We start from the raw sequence: 18,034 nt of genomic DNA on the forward strand, positions 1-18,034 counted from the left end.
TCAAGGGTCGAGTGTACCGACCTCTGCCCTAAATCACAGACAGCAGAGCGCTTGCAGTGTTCTAACTGCCTAGGGGTTCTGGGATGATGAATAGGATGTTGCCAACCAACAGCAACAATGTATCAGGCACTATGCGAGTGAACTCTAATCATGACTCCCACCATCCCTCTAACAGCTCCATTAGGACAATCTATGAGTCTTTTTTTTTTTTCCCAAGACAGGGTTTCTCTGTGTAGCCCTGGCTGTCCTGGAACTCACTTTGTAGACCAGGCTGGCCTCGGACTCAGAAATCTGCCTGCCTCTGCCTCCCAAGTGCTAGGATTAAAGGTGTGTGCCACCACCACCCCGCTTTTTAGTTGTTGTAAGAGACCTAACAGATTGTCAGGGAGGTAAATGGGTCTGAGGTCCCTCAGCTTGACACAGCTGGTGTTGGTCACACATCTGCCTACTGGAAAATTCCACATTCTTCCTACTACCTTGCACTGGGTGACGAACCCCTTGTTAAGGCTCCTCATTCTGGAAGGTTTTCTGTCTCCTCAGGAACCTTGTATTCTACTTCAGATCTCCACCCTGACCCCCCCTGTATAGTATAGTCAGGGGCTTGACCTCAGCACCTCCATTCATGCCATGTTGGGGTTGGATTGCGGTTGGATTATCCCCTCAGCTGGTAGAGCTGTTTTGGAAGGTTGTACAATCTTTTGGAGGGTGGTCTGGCTGGAGGAAGCGGGTCTTGGGAGGTAGGAGTTGACATTGATAGCTCAGGTCTATTTTATGTCCCAACTCTCTTGGTGACGTGAGAAGCCACCTCATTGGCTGACTGACACCCCACATGATGGAAACCAGAGTCAAGTGTTTTTTTTTGTTTGTTTGTTTGTTTTTGTCAGAACGGCCCCAGGCCTAGACAGGTGGATTCACTATTGTCTCTTACTTGGGCTCAGTGTCATAGGGAGTCCTCAGGAGCCCCCCTCAAATCCTTGTAAGCAGCTCCACGATGTGTGTTAGGGCACCCTGAATCACAACTGCGCCCCCACCATCAGTCCCTTCTCCCAGAGCTTACTCCATACTGGGGGACCAAAGTCCACCGCACCAGGGACCCGTAGCTGGGACTAAACAGGTTTGCTGTGGCTGACGGTTCGAGGCTACAGCCCATCGAGGTGGGGAAGACATGGTGGGCAAGAGCGTGAGGCGGCCGGTCACATGACATCCACAGTCAGGAAGCAGAGAGAGATGGAGGCTGGGGCTCAGCTCACTTTCTCCTTTGCCCCTTTTAATTCAGTCTGGAATCAGAGCCCTAGGTGTGGTGCTAACCACATTCAGGGTAGGTCTTCCTTCCTCAGTTAAACCTCTCTGGAAGCACCCGAATGGGCACGCCCACAAGGGAGCTTCCTAGGTGATTCCAAACCCAGTCAAGCTGACAGTGACTCTTTTTTAAATGATGGTATTTGTTGCATGTGTGTGTGAGTGCATGTATTTCTCTCCTCCCTCGTAGGGATTAAACTCAGGTTATCAAGCTTGACGGCAAGCACCTTGACTGTTGACCTGGCTCCCAGTTTTCTTTGATTGACTTACAATTCATTTTGAGTACTGGGGCTCTGTGTAGCAGCTGGAGGGGACCCTGTGGGAGTCTGCTCTCTCTCCTTCCACCGTGTGGGTCCCAGGGGTCGAGTTCAAATGGTCAGGCTTGGGGTAACAAAGGCCGTCACCCACCAAGCTAAGTCACCAGCCTGTTATCAGTGAAGTGTGGTTATCACGCCCACCTTCATCAATGCACTGGCCGGTACCACATGGCCCCCCCTATGAAGTCATTAAGAGATTTCATGATGATGTTTGAAGCTTATGAAGTGGACTATATGTGTCTCTGGAGAAAGTGAGGTCTAAGTTTGTGAATAAACTCCATTTGGCCCCAGAGCTTCACAGAGCTGTAACCTTTGGAGACGGCACATAATTAAAATGCTTTTAGATCTGAGATATATATTATATTTGAATTGGATATTGAAGCTAATAGAGTTCTCACCCACTGTGTGAATGGTATGGGCAGCTTTAGTCAAGGCTTGCTGGCTGGACACCCTGGATAAATTAGTGGGACTTGGGCTGGTGCCTAGCCCCTGGCCTCACATAGAAAGTTTTATGGATTAAGTTTTATTAGGTGCAGATCTCTTGGGGCTCAGAGAATTTTCTACTCAACGTGAATGAGGCTAAGTTGTCACTCGTCCCCGTAAGGAAAGCTTAAAGACAGTTTGGAACTCCTGGGCCATTTCTGAGTTTTTCCATAGCGGTTCTCTGGCTCCAGGCTGTCCTAGCTCAGAACCCACATCCCTGCCTAAAATGCAACTGTGGGATTAAATGGAATCCCGAATCTAAATCACGCAACCTAGGGCCTCCATATAGTAGACGCTCAATGCACACTGGCTGTTCGCATTAACGTGGTGAGCTCAGGTCTTTATCTCCATGGAAATGGTGATGGATTAGGCCTGCCTCCTCATCTCTGCAGGGGCTTTAGAGGCCTCTCTCCTCTGCTTCCAGTCCATGTCGACTCTAGGAAGGCATGGTGCTTAAGATGACTGTCACATTTGCCTGAGAAGGGGGACACCGTGATCTACAGGGAGCGTGGCTTAAGATTTATAGGAACCGGCTTCAGAACTCCGCTCAGCACTAGCTGCCCGACTCTGAGCAAGTTGGCTGTGCTTTGTAAGCTGTGGACACAGTTTCCCAGGGGTGCGCTTATCCCAGGGTGGGGGTGCTATTTAACAAGACCTTGAGTTAATAGGAGCAGCACTGAAGGTCCTGTGTGGTCTGTTTCTTTCTGCTTCCTGGTCGACCACAAGGCAGGGCAGCTCTCTCTGTCACTTGCTCTACCATGCTGGACTAAGAACCCGGGAGGTGGGATACAATGTAACCTGTCAGGTACTCTGCTACAGCACTGTAGAAGGGGCAGAGACAGGCTGAGGGAGGCCTGGCCTTGGACTCATTCTATAGCCCAGACTGGCCTTGGACTCATTCTGTAGCCCAGGCTGGCTTTGAGCTCTCTCCTTAGCCCAGGCTGGCCTTGAGTTCTCCCCTTAGCTCAAGCTGACCTTAAGCTTGTGAACCTTTGACGTCACTTTCCTCAGTAGCTTGGGTTACAGCCCTGTGTCACCACACCCAACTTACTATATTTCTCATTTCTAATTTTCTTCTTATTTCTTTTTCCTTTTCATTCTTCTCTCCCTCTGCTTTCTCGAACCCTTCCAGTTTTGTCTGATATATCTCGTACCTCTCACTGTTTTATTCCCCTCATACCTGATATCACTCTCCAGATCAGAGTTTGAAGTTTTGTAACAAATTTACATATCATCTGGGCCAGAAACAGTGGTACTTGCCTGCAATTCCTGTACTTGGGAGGTGGGTGGTCCTAGCCCTTGGGAGGTGGAAGTCAGGGGATTATGAATTTGAGGCTAGCCTGGACTACATAGCAAGGTTGAAGCCAGCCTGGGCTACCTGAGACTGCCTCAAAAACTTGACCAAACCAAACCAATCCAAACCAAAAATGTATATAATACAGACACTTTATTAAGGTCGGACCCTTCTATGAGGTCTTCTGTTTGACTCTCTGATTTCCATAGTGATCTCAAAGGCCAGGGGTCCTGCATGGTGTCCCCTGTCCTCTTCAGAATAAGGACGGTCTTCCTCCCAACTTCCCCTTCCCCTTCCCTGGTGAGGGAAATATCTCAGGCATCTATTATTCTTCCCCTGAGAATGAAGACAGCAGCGCCGAGCAGGACTGTCTTGTTATCAGAAAATTGGGGTGGAAAAGTGGCTTCTACCAGCTACAGAGACATCTTAATAGACGCTTTGGTTGTTACGAAGAAGTTTCTAGATTGGTTTAATTGCCGTAAATGTTATTTGCCTTTCCTGTTATGATAAGGCCTTGGTTCCCCCGGAATCTTTTTTTTTTTTTTTTTCTTTCTTTCTTCCCTTTCCCCTTCCAGCCATTTCCCTTTGCTCTGAGGCTCACAGTGGCAAGTTTATTGAAACCCAAACAAAGGAAGCAAGAGAGAGACTCTTAGAGTTGAGTCTCACGCCCACAGATGAAGCCAAGCCCCGGGAGTGATGGCTCCAGACTAATGAGGCTTCACTGCTTAATGCAGTTGACAGGATGCACCCCCCTCACCAGCACTCCCTCCACCCCACCCCCCAAACCCAGCCTGCAAAGTGAAAGCCAGTCCTGGAGCTTAATTGCGTCTGTCCTGAGCAAAGGGGCCGGATGGGGACTAAATACCACACGGAGCTAATGGGAGATGCTCATAGCCCGAGATGACTTGTCCTGTGCCTGACTGTCATCTGAGCTTGCTTCTTCTGCTTTTCAGGGCAGGCAGTAATAGAAACTCCCAGTCAGGAGTCTGACCCTTGGGGCAAATGATTCTCTGGGTACTTTAGTTGTTGAGTGCCTGTGGAGGTATTTCTCACCTAGGTATTATGGGATGTTCAACAGCACCCCGGGGGTTCATCCCACTAGCTACCAGTAACAAACTTGCATGCTGTGATGCCTTCTGAATGCCTTCAGAAATCTCCAAATATCCCAAAGGGAGAGGAAGTTCCTCTGTTAAGGACATTGAAAGTACTCCCTTGGGGTGTGTGTGTGTGTGTGTGTGTGTGTGTGTGTGTGTGTGTCTGTGCACACATATGTGTATGTCTGAGCCTGTGCCGAGTCTGTCTGTCTGTGCATATGTGTGTATGTGTCTTTCTGTCTCTGTGTGTCTGTGCTTGTGCCTGTGTCTGTGGACATGTGTGTGTGTGTGTGTGTGTGTGTGTGTGTGTCTGTGTCTGTGTCTATGTGTGCCTGTACCTGTGTTTGTCTGAGTGTGTCTGTGTGTGTGTCTCTGTCTGTGTGTGTGCCTGTGTCTGCACACATATGTGTGTATGCGTCTGCATATGTGTGTGCACTGGGCTTGCACCTCCCTGGTGCAGCCATGATAGATCCGTGTTTGTCATCATTCCCAGCTCCTGGGTATGGGTGGAGGATCTGAACTCAGGTCCTCATGCTTGCATAGCAAGCACTTTACCCACTGAGCTATCCTCCCAGTCCCTTTGGGGAGGATTTCTGAACATCTGCACTTGCTTCTACTGGTACCTGCTATGTGGGTGTAACCTTGAGCGGATAGGCACACCTCCTTGACTCCTTTGCCTTCCTTTGTACAATGGGAATAACTCTGGCACTGGGTGCAAGGACACATAGCTTCTGGCTATTAAGTACACAGAGGATTTCTTGGCACATACTAAGTGTTCAATAAACTCTTTCTGGTTCAATACTCTTGCGTTCATTAAACATGTGTTAAGAACATACTCAGTCCCGGGCACTTTGCTCTGAAGTAAATGCAAAGATGAAGATTTGGTTCTTGCTTTTGTAGAGGAATTAAATATATCTAAGACTTGTAGGAACTACCTCCTTCCTCACTCAGGGCAGACATTACTAATCAATCTCAAGACTTGTAAGGTTTTACCCCCTTCCTCACTCAGGACAGACATTACTAATCAATCTCAAGACTTATAAGGTCTACCTACCTCCTTCTTCACTCAGGGCAGACATTACTAATCAATCTCAAGACTTATAAGGTCTACCTCCTTCCTCACTCAGGGCAGACATTACTAATCAATCTCACTGCTCTTCCTCTCAGTCTTTCTCAACTCACCTCTAGTCAAGCACTACTAATGGCCTGTGAGTAGACTCTCATTCAGTACTTCCCATTGGATAAATGACTCAGAGGAGGCTAAACTTTTCCTGCCCAGCCTTTCAGCATTAATGGGTAGCATCTTTCCTCCCATGTCTGATGTCATTCTGGAAAAGGGGTTGATGTGGACAAATATTTTTAGAGAACATTGTTTTTCTTTTTTCTTTTATCTCCCCTAGAAACAGAACTGAGTAGTGAAATGAGTGTTGAGCTTTAGTTAGACATTGTGCAGGCTGTGGGTCTTGTGAATCGATCAAGCTACTTCTTTCTTCAGTTTCCTTTAACATTTGGCGGCTTGGGAAAACATCAGCTCTTGCTCAAATGGGTCCCAGCTTTGCAAGGGCAGCACAGAGGTCTCTGGAAACAGCTTTCAGATGGCTGGGACCATTACAAGATAGAAGAGAGAGTAGGCTGGGGTTAAATGCTCCGCCGCAGTGTGTTCTGAGAGCAACACTCCGTAACAATGGCTGTGAGAAATGGGGACTGCATCTGCAGCCCTGAGGCCCCCAGAAGGCTCCATCCATCTGGCTAAGAAGTGGGTGCTGGCGTGGGGTTGGCCATTTGCCTCTCTCCCTGTCTGTCTAGGGCTGTTTTATGTCTACTGCCTGCCAAGGACTTCCAGGAGGCTGGTGCAGGGGGAGTGGGCAATGAGGGTGGGGTGGGGGTGGGGCTCAGCATTTCAGAAGACCTAGAACTTGGCCATTATATTATAATCAAGGCCCTTAAAGAAATAATGTTTAATTAATTAACGATTAATTACTAATTAATCGTTAACTAATAACAATTAATCAGTTGTGTGTGTATGTGGGCCCACGTGTGGCGGCCAACTTGCACGAGTCAGTTTTCTCCTTCTACCGTGTGGGACCCAGGCATCAAACTCAGGTGTTCGGGTTTGTTGGCAAAGCCTTCATCCATCACTGATTCATTCCACAGTCTCACACATACAGCTTCCGTCTTCCTTTCTTCTTCACTTTTATTACAATGTAGCACAGAATGACCTTGAACACACAGTTCTCCTGCCTCAGCCTGAGCACTAGACTGACTGGTATGCTTCCGCACACCCTACCTCGGCTGATAGACATATTTGAAGGCATCTGCTACTTGCCTTGCCTGGGGAGTCTCCTGGGACTCAAGAGCCCATGACCTAAACTGGGCACTGCCATGGCTCGGCAGGCTGAAGCATCCGGGCAACCTTTCTGAGGCCGGTGATGTTGGGGCTCCTTTCTATTCCCAGGGTCCAGGCAGAGATGGCTGAGCCTTTGACCTTCCTGTCTGCTCTTGTCCCCACAGACACACTCTCTGTACCTCGCTGGTCGCCACAGATCCCACGCAGAGACCTTGGCAATTCCATCAAGCACAGGTAGGTAGGAGGTTGATGGTGGTAAAGGGGGCTGATTCCTATGGGGACCTGTAATGTGTCCATCCCTAGCTCCCATGCTGTCATGTCCTGTCTTTTACAGGACCCAAGTGTCTGCATCACAGCCTTGCCTTGGTCAAATCCACAGCAGGCAGCTAAAAGCAGAGACTTTATAGTCAGGCTGAGCTGAGTTCTAATCCTTCCTGGTAACACTTTGTAGCCTTGAGAGATTACTTAACCTCTCTGGGCTCCATTTTTTTTTCTTTTTTTTTGTCCAAGTGATGTTTTTATTATTAAAAAGCACATACCAGACAATGAGAGAAATAAAGCAAGACCCCGGGATACTACAGTGAAGATCTTCAAAGAAATAACATTAAACTGTAACATTAAACAAGCCAAGCAGGCTACAGAGAGAGTGACGTCAAACCACGGTTAGAGAAGAAACTTTATTTTCTTGTAAGAGTTAAGCCAAATCCCCTAAATTCATGCATCCTGCTTATAAAATAAGATGATGGTGTGCACCGCGCACACATACCTCGCTCCTACTAATAAGTACTTCAGGCTCCGTGGCGGAGCTCTCTACTCAAGGAAACTCAGGGTGACCAGCTAGACGCATTGCTAGAGGTTAGCCCAAAGCAGCAGACCAACAGGCGACTCGGATCCCCCACAGCCTGGAATTTGTTTTCCAACAACTTCGTGACTCTCCCAGATTGAGCCTTCTACACGTTGTTGTTCCAGTCTCCTCACAGACTCAGGGGAGACGAGAGGAAGTCAGGCTGGGATGGTGAAGCTCACTGCTGAGAGGAAACTGAGGCCTCATCGGATAAGGGAAGGGATGGAAAGCTAATTAATTATGCTCAGCCCATGAGATCTGAGACACCTCCCCCAGGCAGCCAGCTGGACTCTGGTTCGCTCTTTCAGGGAATCTTCCTTCCAACATGCAGGAGGCTTGCGATAGTGTGGCAGTACAGAGTGCTACTGTCAATGCCATGGGACGTCGGTCTGTGCCCCTGGGGAGCTGGCCAGTCAGCAGAGGGTCTGCCAACAAGCCATGACAGTCCCCAGAGGTCTGTCAGAGGCCCGAGGGGAGAAACACCAGGTACCAACACAGACACACGGCCTCAGCCTGGGGCCAGGCTGGACAGAGCACTCCGTAGCGGCGACTCATCAACAGCTCTTACAGAAAAATGTCAGCGCTCAAACCAAGGGAGACCTTGGTGTAGCCGTGAGAAATAGTGACGGACACGTCAGTGATCAGGTGGAGCAATGGTTAGGGGCCTGAGCTGTGGCGGGGAGGGGAGGCAAGACGAGGGCCTTGTAAAATGTTTTCTGGCTCAGCTCCACCTTGGACTGGGCACGATCCCTCGTTCAGCTCACTCCCGGGTTGCCTACGGCTGTGGTTCATTTCCACCTCTGTGTTCACCACATCTCCGGCTCAGCCACTCCTCCAGATTGGTCATCCTTGCTGCTCAGCCACACCCCTGCCTGGAGATACCCTCACCTGGTTGATGCCCACCCCTGGACTTTCCCACCATTATACTGGAACCTGGCACTGCCCAGCTTCAGACCCTGGTATATAGGGGAATCAGGCAGGTTGACCACCTTGGGTCCCAGAGCTGGCTCCCTGGTGCAGGGAGGGCCTCCTGTTGGCCATTAGCTCTTCAGCCTCACTCTGCATTCCCAGCCCCTGGCTAGATGCCAGGAAGGAGAGTCTCCCTGCCTGGTAAAGAAATGATGTTAACAACCAATTCCCTGTGTCGTCGTCAGGTGTAATGATACACACTAGCAGTCCCGGCACACAGGAGAGCGAGGCTCAGGGTCAAGCGTTCAAGGATAGCCTGGGCTTTGTAATAAAACCCTGTCTCATAAAAAAATACATCACTAGCGGCAATAGATCTCACTCTCTGTCACTAGAATTATTACAGCAGGAGCCAGACAGCAGAGAACACCCAGCCAGGGGACAGACAGGGCTGGAGAGGAGAGAAAACAGCCCGCAGGCCCCTCACGCCTTCCCCTCTTCCTGTGCCACTTACTCAGTGTGTGGGTCTTTTGGCATTCCCTCCCCTGAGCAACCCCAGTGTGCAGAATAGACCCGCTAAGCCCTGCTAAGACCCAAAGGGGCTTAGCCAAGCCCAAGCCCAAAGCTAAGAGGGAACACAGGCCAGCCAGCATCTCCGCTGTGAATATTACTGTTTGCTTCTCTGGTGGCAGCTCCAGGCTGATGATGGCTCACTGTGTTCGGAGATCTGACCCAGATCCCATGAGAGGGGCCAGCTGAGGGAGGCAGGCTCCCCCCCACCACCCCCAAAATTCCCTGTGTCTGAGTTATGTAACTGCATCCAAGTTTCCCCTTGGACACTCTGGAGGAGGCCGTGGAGATCAGCCACAACTACTGCCGGCGGTGGCGCAAATTGAAAATTAAAATAAACTGTGACCCGGGAACCTTCAATACTTTTGCCTGCTCCAGCCCCCAACTCTGTCTCCTATCTCAAGGCAGGAAGCATACCCCAGCGCCCGGAGGTGTGATCTATGAGTTCATCTAGTGACTTCCAAACTGGACTGGTGATGTGTGGGGATTTCCATACTGTTTGCAGCAGGTGGCAGTGACTGGGGAAAGATGGGCGGATGGTCAGGCAAAGGTTTTGTTTGTCCGGGTAGGATTGGGAGTGGGAAGTGCTCTGCTGCTCCTCTATTTGGAGAGCCCACTGCTCTCTTATAGAACTGAACATACCACGAGTAGACCAACCGAAAGTATGTTTGTTGAGTGAATCCCTGACCGTAATGAGCACTCAAGGTAATCACAGTCATGGCCCAGTTCTTTGAGCATGACCTATGTCTCAGATGCCGCGACACCTTCAACATGCTGTCACACTGTCACAATCACCCCTACTTTACAGGCAAGGAGACTGAGGCTTCCTGGTTTAAGCAACTTGATGAAACTTAGTTGCCACATGTCTTGGAACAAACAAGGCTGGAATCCAGAGCATATCATCGGCGGCTTCCCATCCTCCGGGTGCATCCTGCTGGGTGTGTGACCAGTGACTCACCTTGGACATTTCCTGTTTCTTTCCCACAGGTTTTCCACCAAGTACTGGATGTCTCAGACGTGCACGGTCTGCGGGAAAGGGATGCTTTTTGGCCTCAAGTGTAAAAACTGCAAGTGAGTGCTTTTCCTTTAAGGGATGGTTTTTTTTTAACAATGCTAGATGGGGGGGGGGGTTGAGGGGGGCGTGGCATGGGCGTGGCCCGGCAAGTGTGAGCTCTTGACTCTGGGAGAGATTTTTTTTTTCTTTGTATTTCAGAAAGGTCCCCGGGCGGAGCTGTGTGCTTGAGGAGGCTATCAGGGAGAACAGTTCTGAGGAAAGCCAGAGCTGAGGGGAGGTGGGGAAGGGGCGCTGGCATCACGTGTGGGGCCGTAGGGGCTCCCATACGCGCACGCAGAGCTTCCATTATGGTTTTGACTATGAAGTGTTTCACGCAGTCTCATGTGATTGGATGCTTGGTTTCCCAGCTCATGTTCTGGGAATTGGATGATCCTTTTGAACTTGGGGTCTAGCTGCAGACACTGGGCTATAGGAATAGACGTGGTGAATCGTCCTAGCTGGCTCCCTTCCTACCCAGAACTCTCTGTGTCCTCACCACTGCTATGGCAGAACCTCCTACTCCCACAACCAGTCTTTCCCACGTGGTGGACTATGTCCTCCGAGCTATAGTTGTCCCAGGACTTCTGTCACGGCAGAAGAAACTAACACAGTGTTACTGACCAGTCGTCAGCAAACTTTTCTTCTAGTTGCTCTGTAGTAAATTTTCTTTTTCTTTTCTTTTCTTTTCTTTTCTTTTCTTTTCTTTTCTTTTCTTTTCTTTTCTTTTCTTTTCTTTCTTTTTTTTTTTTTTGATTTTGAGACAGGGTTTCTCTGTGTAGCCCTGGCTGTCCTGGAACTCACTCTGTAGAGCAGGCTGGCCTCGAACTCAGAAATCCGCCTGCCTCTGCCTCCCGAGTGCTGGGATTAAAGGTGTGCACCACTACTGTCCGCCCTGTAGTGGGTTTCTGGGGCCTCTGTGTGTCCCTTACAGATGCTCAGAAACTGATTCCTGTGTCTTAAAAGCAGCCACAGACAATTCAGAAAGAGTTATGGCAGTGGGTTGGGTGCAGTAAAGCCTTCTTAGTCATGAGGACGGTGGACAACATGGCTCCAGCCCTGTGGTGTGCAGATCCCTTGGATAGTTTATAAACTTCTTTCTCCTCTATTCTTTCTCGTCGTGTGCCATCCCTGAAGGTGTGTTATGATTTCTCCCATTTTAATATCTGTAAATGTTGTGTCTCGATTTGGAAAGGTCTCAGCTGAGATGGGCTAGGGAGGACTTGAACTCAGACCCCTTAACTTCTGCTTCTCTCTTTCAATGGCTTTATGGAGGATGCTAATTCTGGTTGGGTGGTTGGACCACCCTGATCTTCACCCTTACTCCTTCCTTACTCCCATTCTGTCATGTCTGACAGAATGTTAGGAAGGAGGCAAGGGACAGCATGGATTCTATCTAACACCAGTCATGGGTTCTGGAGACAGAATGAACCAGGTTCAAACCCTGTACCCGCCACTTAGTTGTGTGACCGTGGGGAAGTTACCTCACATTTCTGTCCCTCATGTGTTCCTCTGCATATATGTGCACACATGCCACGTGTCTCTCTGTGTGTATGCATATACATGTCATATGTCCCTTTGCATATATATGTATACATGTCATGTGTCCTCTGCATGCATATATACATATCATGTGTCCATCTACATATATGTGTATACATGTCATGTGTCCCTCGGCATGTATGCATATACATGTCATGTGCCGCAGACTACCTCCTTTTGGGGGTCTCCTGTTTGTGTGGAACAGGTCTCTGGTGGCAGGTGGGCATGGATTTGGCAGATTGACAAACAAGAGTCCACATGAGAGAGCGTGTAGGATCTGAATGTATTAGCAGTCACATATCCCTTTGCATATATATGTATGTATATATATCATGTGTCTCTCTGCATATATGCACACATGTCTTGTGTCCCTTTGCATATATGCACACACATGTCATGGGTTCCTTTGCATGCATGTGCACACATGTCATGTGTCCCTCTGCATATATGCACACATGTCATGTGTCCCTCAGCATGTATGCATATCCATGTCATGTGTTCCTTTGCATGTATGCATACACATGTTATATGTCCCTTTGTATATATGTATACATGTCATGTGTCCCTCAGCATGTATGTATGCACATGTCATGTGTCCCTCTGCATATATGCACACACATGTCATGTGTCCCCTCTGCATATATTTGTACACATGTATTCACTAGTTCCTTGGGTTCAACAATCACAAAACAGACAATATAACTGATAGGGGACACTGAGTAAGAGTCAGTCTCTCTCTCTTTCTCTCTCTCTCTTCAGGTATCTTGTAAAATGTCTGTCTGGTGACTTCACCTGAGTAAGTCAGCCAGGATGAGCTCCCTGCTAGCCTGGGCTGTGGAGAGGATTAATTATTTCCAGCCCCTGGAGATCCTTTAGCTCCATGGTCTTAGGGCAGTTAGGATAGCAATTGCTATATATTAGCATTCTGAGCTAATGTCCTCTGTGGTCCCCAGCTCTCAGGTGGCCCCTTAGCTTTCTGATTCTGGGATGCACAGGGGCAGGTGCTTGGGTCTGGCTCAGAGGCTGCCTGGTCTCCCCAGTACACCTGCTGCCTTAGAGACTCATCTTGACTGTATCAACTCACACTGTGTCCTGTGGAGGAAATGGCTTTCACATCCTCACACCTGCTGTGTAGAGGCTTTGAAGTCAAGTAATTAGGTGACAGGGACTCAGCCAGGAGTCAGTGAGGCTGAACACTTCTCAAGCCTTTTCAATTATCAGCACTAGAGGTGGGACCCAGAGGCAGCTTTTCCACCCAGCCTTCTGTTCTAGGAGTAATGAGCAAAGCCCAAGACCCTGCCAAGGGTCTAGAGAGGTGGCTGGGGACAGGAGAGAGGGCCAGCCACACAGAACTGAGGTGCTGGAAGCCACTAATACTAAGGTTGGGTTCCATCTCTGCTTGAACTCCTAAGAGGCCCATAATTGTAATCTTGGCCTTTTTCTCCTTTGAAGAGTATACATGATGTTGGCGCCCACCACTGGACTACTGGAGGGAGTCATTGAAATGTCCTCACCTTATTTACACTGTTATCTACAAACACTGCCCCCCCCCACACACACATTCCACCTTGTGCAAAATAGCTCCTGGCAAATGGAGGGGTGGGTCGGAATTCAGATCAACTCTGGTTGGATGGTACCTGTGACTTTACCAATGTGCTCAGCCATTCAACAGTAATAGCAGCTGGCCCAGCTGTTATAGTGTCCTGGCATGCTTTATCCAAACCATATACCTTTGTCAGCTACAACAGAAACAAGATCCATACCCATGACATACCTATGTATGTGCACTGAAGCTGTCAGTTGAAACTCATCCTATGGGGAAAGTCTCCCAGGGAGCATCAGTTAAGGAGACAGGATGGGCATGCATTTGCATGTGTTTTTCAAGTATTAAAAAAAAAAAAAAAGAAACATATTGAATGGGATCCTAGAGGATTGGATGAGGGACAGGAACAGGCAATATGCAGGATCCAAAGTCAAGGACTTAAGACTCAGCAGAGAAGTGCGTCTGAGTGGAAGGAAGGACAAGGAGGAAGGACAGAAGTGAGTGACCTTTCAGAGAGGTGTCCCTGAGAAGGAGGAGGCTGGAGGTCACTTCTTACAGAAGCGTCCAAGAGCATTTCATCAGCCACCTGCTAATACCAGAAGGATACTTAGTATCACAGGTTAAGAAACACGAGTCTGTACTGCTTGGTTACCAGGGGGATACTTAATATCACTGGAGAAGAAACCCTCACCTCTACTTCTGTACCGCTTGGGACCACAAATGGTTTTAGGTTTGAGGTGTGTTCTGACTTTGGAATGTCTGCATAATGCAAACATTTGCCTATCTGAGGAGTTTGGGAGATGAGGGCCAAGTTTAAATCTAAAACTTGAACTTCCTTTGCATAGTATTTTTGGTGAGCTCATATTTTAACTCTGAGGTCAGGTGTGGCTACTGCCTCACCTGTGGTCTCCTGGGTGCTCAGAAAGTTTCAAGTCAGAAGCCATTCTGGATTTCAGATTTAGGGGTTAAGGATACTAAACATTAATATAATGTATTAAAGGGGGGTCCAGGCACTGGAAGCAATGGCAAGGGATAAAATGGATAAAGCCCCCAGACGGGTGGGACATGCGTCTGACTCCTGATGCCACCTCATGCTTGCCATGTGATCGGTTCTGTGCCTCCATTTCCTGTTCTCTACAATGACTTCGTGACATTTGCCTCAGTAGAGGTTTACTATAGACCATCAACTTGAGAGGATCTAGACTCTGCAGGAGGCATACCTCTGGGAGGGTCTGAAGTTTCCAGAGTAGATCAGTTGAGATGGAAAGACCCACCCTACCTGTCGGATGTCTCATCCCACGGGCTGGGTACCTGGATGGAATCACAAATGAGCACCGGTGCTCATCTGTCTCCGATTCCTGACTATGGGGGCCACATGGCAGCCACTTTATTCTCCTGCCTCTGGACCTTCCCACCATGATGGACCGCACCCTAGAAAAGTGAGCTGAAGTTAACCCTTCCTCCCCCAAAGTTTGCTTTTGCTAGTGTTTTGTCACAGCAGTGAGAGAAGTCACTACTAACACTGTTTTAAAAAAAAAAAAGAAAATGACAATGTAATTGGCCTGCTAGAATGCAGGCTCTCTCCCTTACCTGGCCCATTAGGAGCTCCAATTAGTGAAAACTGGCACCATTGCTGCCTTTATAAATTAATGTTGGGATAGCCCTCCACCCAGGAAGGCAGATATGTCTCCTTTGTGCCTAGCCCCTCTCCCCACCTCCACAGCTCTCCTCTTAAGTGCCCACTTCCTCCGGAATTATCATCAGCTGTCTTGTTGGGAGTCTGAATAGAGAGATTAATGAGCTAATAGGAAATTAAGACTCAGAAAGCAATTTCCAGTTATCTAAATCGAGGCGTTTCATCTAATCGGTTCAGGAGTGTGGAAGGGAACTGCGTGCAGAGAGGCCGGATGTCAGCACTATCCTGCATTGTCTCATCAGTGCGGACTCAGCTGCCAGGGGCTGCTGCAGTGGGTTTCCTGGCTTTTGGTTGTCTGTGTCCCACCCCACTCAGAGCTCCTTCCATAGGGTCTAAAGCCCCGAGATCTCATTTATTGGAAAACTTTCTATCTCTGTCTGTCTCTGTCTGTCTCTCTGTCTCTCTCTGTCTGTCTCTGTCTCTCTGTCTCTGCCTCTTTTTGCCTCTCTCTGTCTCCCTCTCTGTCTCTGTCTCTGTCTCTGTCTCTGTCTCTGTCTCTCTCTCTCTCTCTCTCTCTCTCTGTAGTTCAGGACAGCCTACAACTCAGCTAGATAGCCCAGGCTGGCCCCAAACTTACTATCCTCCTCCTGCCTCAGGCTCCCCATTGCTAGGGATGTGTGCCACCACATCTGGCTTCATCCAATTTCTCGTAGGCAAACAGTAATTTACACAGGAGCATTTTGAGCGGCTTTCATGGTAGCAAAAGAAAACTGAAGCTAAGATGTATTTTCTTTTTCTGTCCTGGCTACTACTGTTGTGGTGACGATGGGGCTGGGATTAGAGAGATGGCTCAGCGGTGAAGGGTGCTTGATGCTCTTTCAGAGGACCTGGGTTCAAGCTTCAGCATCCCCCTCTGACTGCTCACAACTGCCTATAACTCCAGATCTGACGCCCTCTTGTGGCCTCTGAGCGACCTGCACTCATGAACATAATACACTTAGAAGTAATTTTTATAAAGAAGGAGACGTTATCCCGAATCACTAATAGAAACATAACATTTAAACTAACCCTGTATGTTTTAGCTGCCTCAACTTCTCTTTCACACCAGACTTTATAACTTGCACCAGGGTACCTAGCCCTCAATAATAGTGTGGTGATTCTGTGTGACACCTCGCCCCCGCACTCCTAGGAATGACAACAGAAAAAGTCTATACACATGGACAGATAAAGAGGCACCTTTGCCACTGGTTTAGAGAAATGGATTTGCAGAATAAATGAACCGCTCCCAAACAAAGGACTCACTGCCTATGCTCTCCAGGTTCAGGATGTCAGTGGCCAGTCACTTACCCAGCACTACCACAGATGCATTACCAAACCTTCACGCTCTGATGACAATACTCCCACCTCTAAGGTTTGAGGATGACTTATGGGCATCTCCAAGCTCATAATTACAGAATGATTATAGCCACTAGTGCCCTGCTTAGCCTGGGACTTTCCCCATTCTAGCCAACGTCCCAAGTGCTCGAACAAACAAACTCCTTGGTCAGCCCCGAGTTAGACACCTTGCCACAAAGGCAGGTTGGTGTTAGCCAGAGCATTGACGGACGTGTTCCCATTCAGGCCATTGTCAGCCTCGATAGGTGTGAACCCACTGATCAATTTTCTAGTAAGTGGGGCAGCAGCTTCGCGAGATGCCTGCCTTGGCTAAGGCACGTGTTCTACCTGTCCTGGGCACTTTGGATGCCCACCCTGTCCAAGTCCCTTGCCTGCTTGGTAGAACTGGCTGACGCTGCTTTCTTTCCACATTAGTGGTCACTCATTTGCACTTAGATGGGGCTCCTGGCCCTTTTACAGTTCGGCTGCATTACAGGATCCGCTCACTGCATTTTCAATCACCGCATGCCCTGTATAGTCTCCTTACCTGTGTGTGCTCTGGCATCGACATGCAACACCTTACTTGCAAAGTGCTTGGTTTGCAAAATGGCTATAGCCACAGGTGAGAGGGAAGTGAAAAGTCAAGGTAGCCAGGTTGGTGTGGGAGCCCGTTGCTCCACCCTTACCAAACTGGGGACCCATGGGTGCAGCTGCCGCAGCTGCCGTGGAGTTCCTGGAGGCCCGGGAGGCTATCCACCAGGCAGGATGTTGGCAGGATGTAATTACGAGCATGCGTTTTGGAGATCACCCGCTTGAAGCCTGAACTCGCTTTTCCACGAATAGAAACACTTTACTTTTTGCAAAACCCATTCTGGGAATTAAGCATCTCTCTTATGTGCAATAGTTTTTTAATTATTATAGGAAAAAATTGAATCCTATTATAGTTGTATGTAAGAAAGAGATTCATGTAAGCGGGAATTGGGGGGGTCATGGTAATAATAATGGTGATGATGATGGTTATGATGATGATGATGGTGATAGTGATTATGATGGTTACGGTAATAATGGTGGTGGTGGTGAGGAGGAGGAGGAGGAGGAGGATGGTGGTGGTGCTGGTGCTGGTAATGATGACATTAGGCACTAAGCCTCATCTTATCGCAGGCATTTTGCTAAACATTTTAGAAGCGTGCTTGCCTTTCGTCCACGTTACAAACCTGAAAGGTGGCCAGAGACTACTATCACCCCATGTTACAGATAAGGAAACAGAGGCCCCCGAAGCCTCTCACAGTGGGCATATTGGCCACCCAAGCACAGATGCCCTTAATTCAACTCCTTGGACACTTAGCCATTCTGTGGGGACCAAGGTCTGGCCACAGTGCAGCTGCTGTCCCCTATTCTGTTTCCCTTAAAGCATGCAGGGTAGAACCTGGGCTCAGCTGTAACCCTGAACCAGAGCATTCCCCTCCATCTCTCTGAGGCGTCACGCTCTCCCTTTGAGCCATCTTTCCTGAGGGTGGAAGATGACCGATGGACCTTTGGGCTGTGGTACTGGGGAGCCAGAGTGTGTCTGGGGTCACTGTCTTGGCCGTCTGGGAACAAACAGGCTTGGCAGTTTCAGTATTAAAGTTTATGTTCCAGTGAGGCCAGGTTGTTGAAGCACAGAGGATTTGAGGGAGGGAGGAAGGGAAGAAGGGAAGGGAAGGGAAGGGAAGGGAAGGGAAGGGAAGGGAAGGG

General features: G+C 48.8%; 1 protein-coding gene across 2 annotated transcripts in view; it reads left to right on the plus strand.

Annotated features, from left to right (window-relative positions):
• The window catches only part of Ksr2 (kinase suppressor of ras 2), a 359,141-nt gene that overhangs the window by 253,414 nt on the left and 87,693 nt on the right, over nt 1–18,034 (plus strand). For both annotated transcript variants that reach the window (XM_029533454.1, XM_029533455.1), the window contains exons 6-7: nt 6,999–7,068; nt 10,142–10,225. In XM_029533454.1, coding sequence (XP_029389314.1) covers nt 6,999–7,068; nt 10,142–10,225 — 154 coding nt within the window. The remainder of the gene's footprint in view (nt 1–6,998; nt 7,069–10,141; nt 10,226–18,034) is intronic.

The sequence above is a fragment of the Mus pahari genome, chromosome 23, assembly GCF_900095145.1.
Source record: "Mus pahari chromosome 23, PAHARI_EIJ_v1.1, whole genome shotgun sequence".
Lineage (NCBI taxonomy): Eukaryota > Metazoa > Chordata > Mammalia > Rodentia > Muridae > Mus > Mus pahari.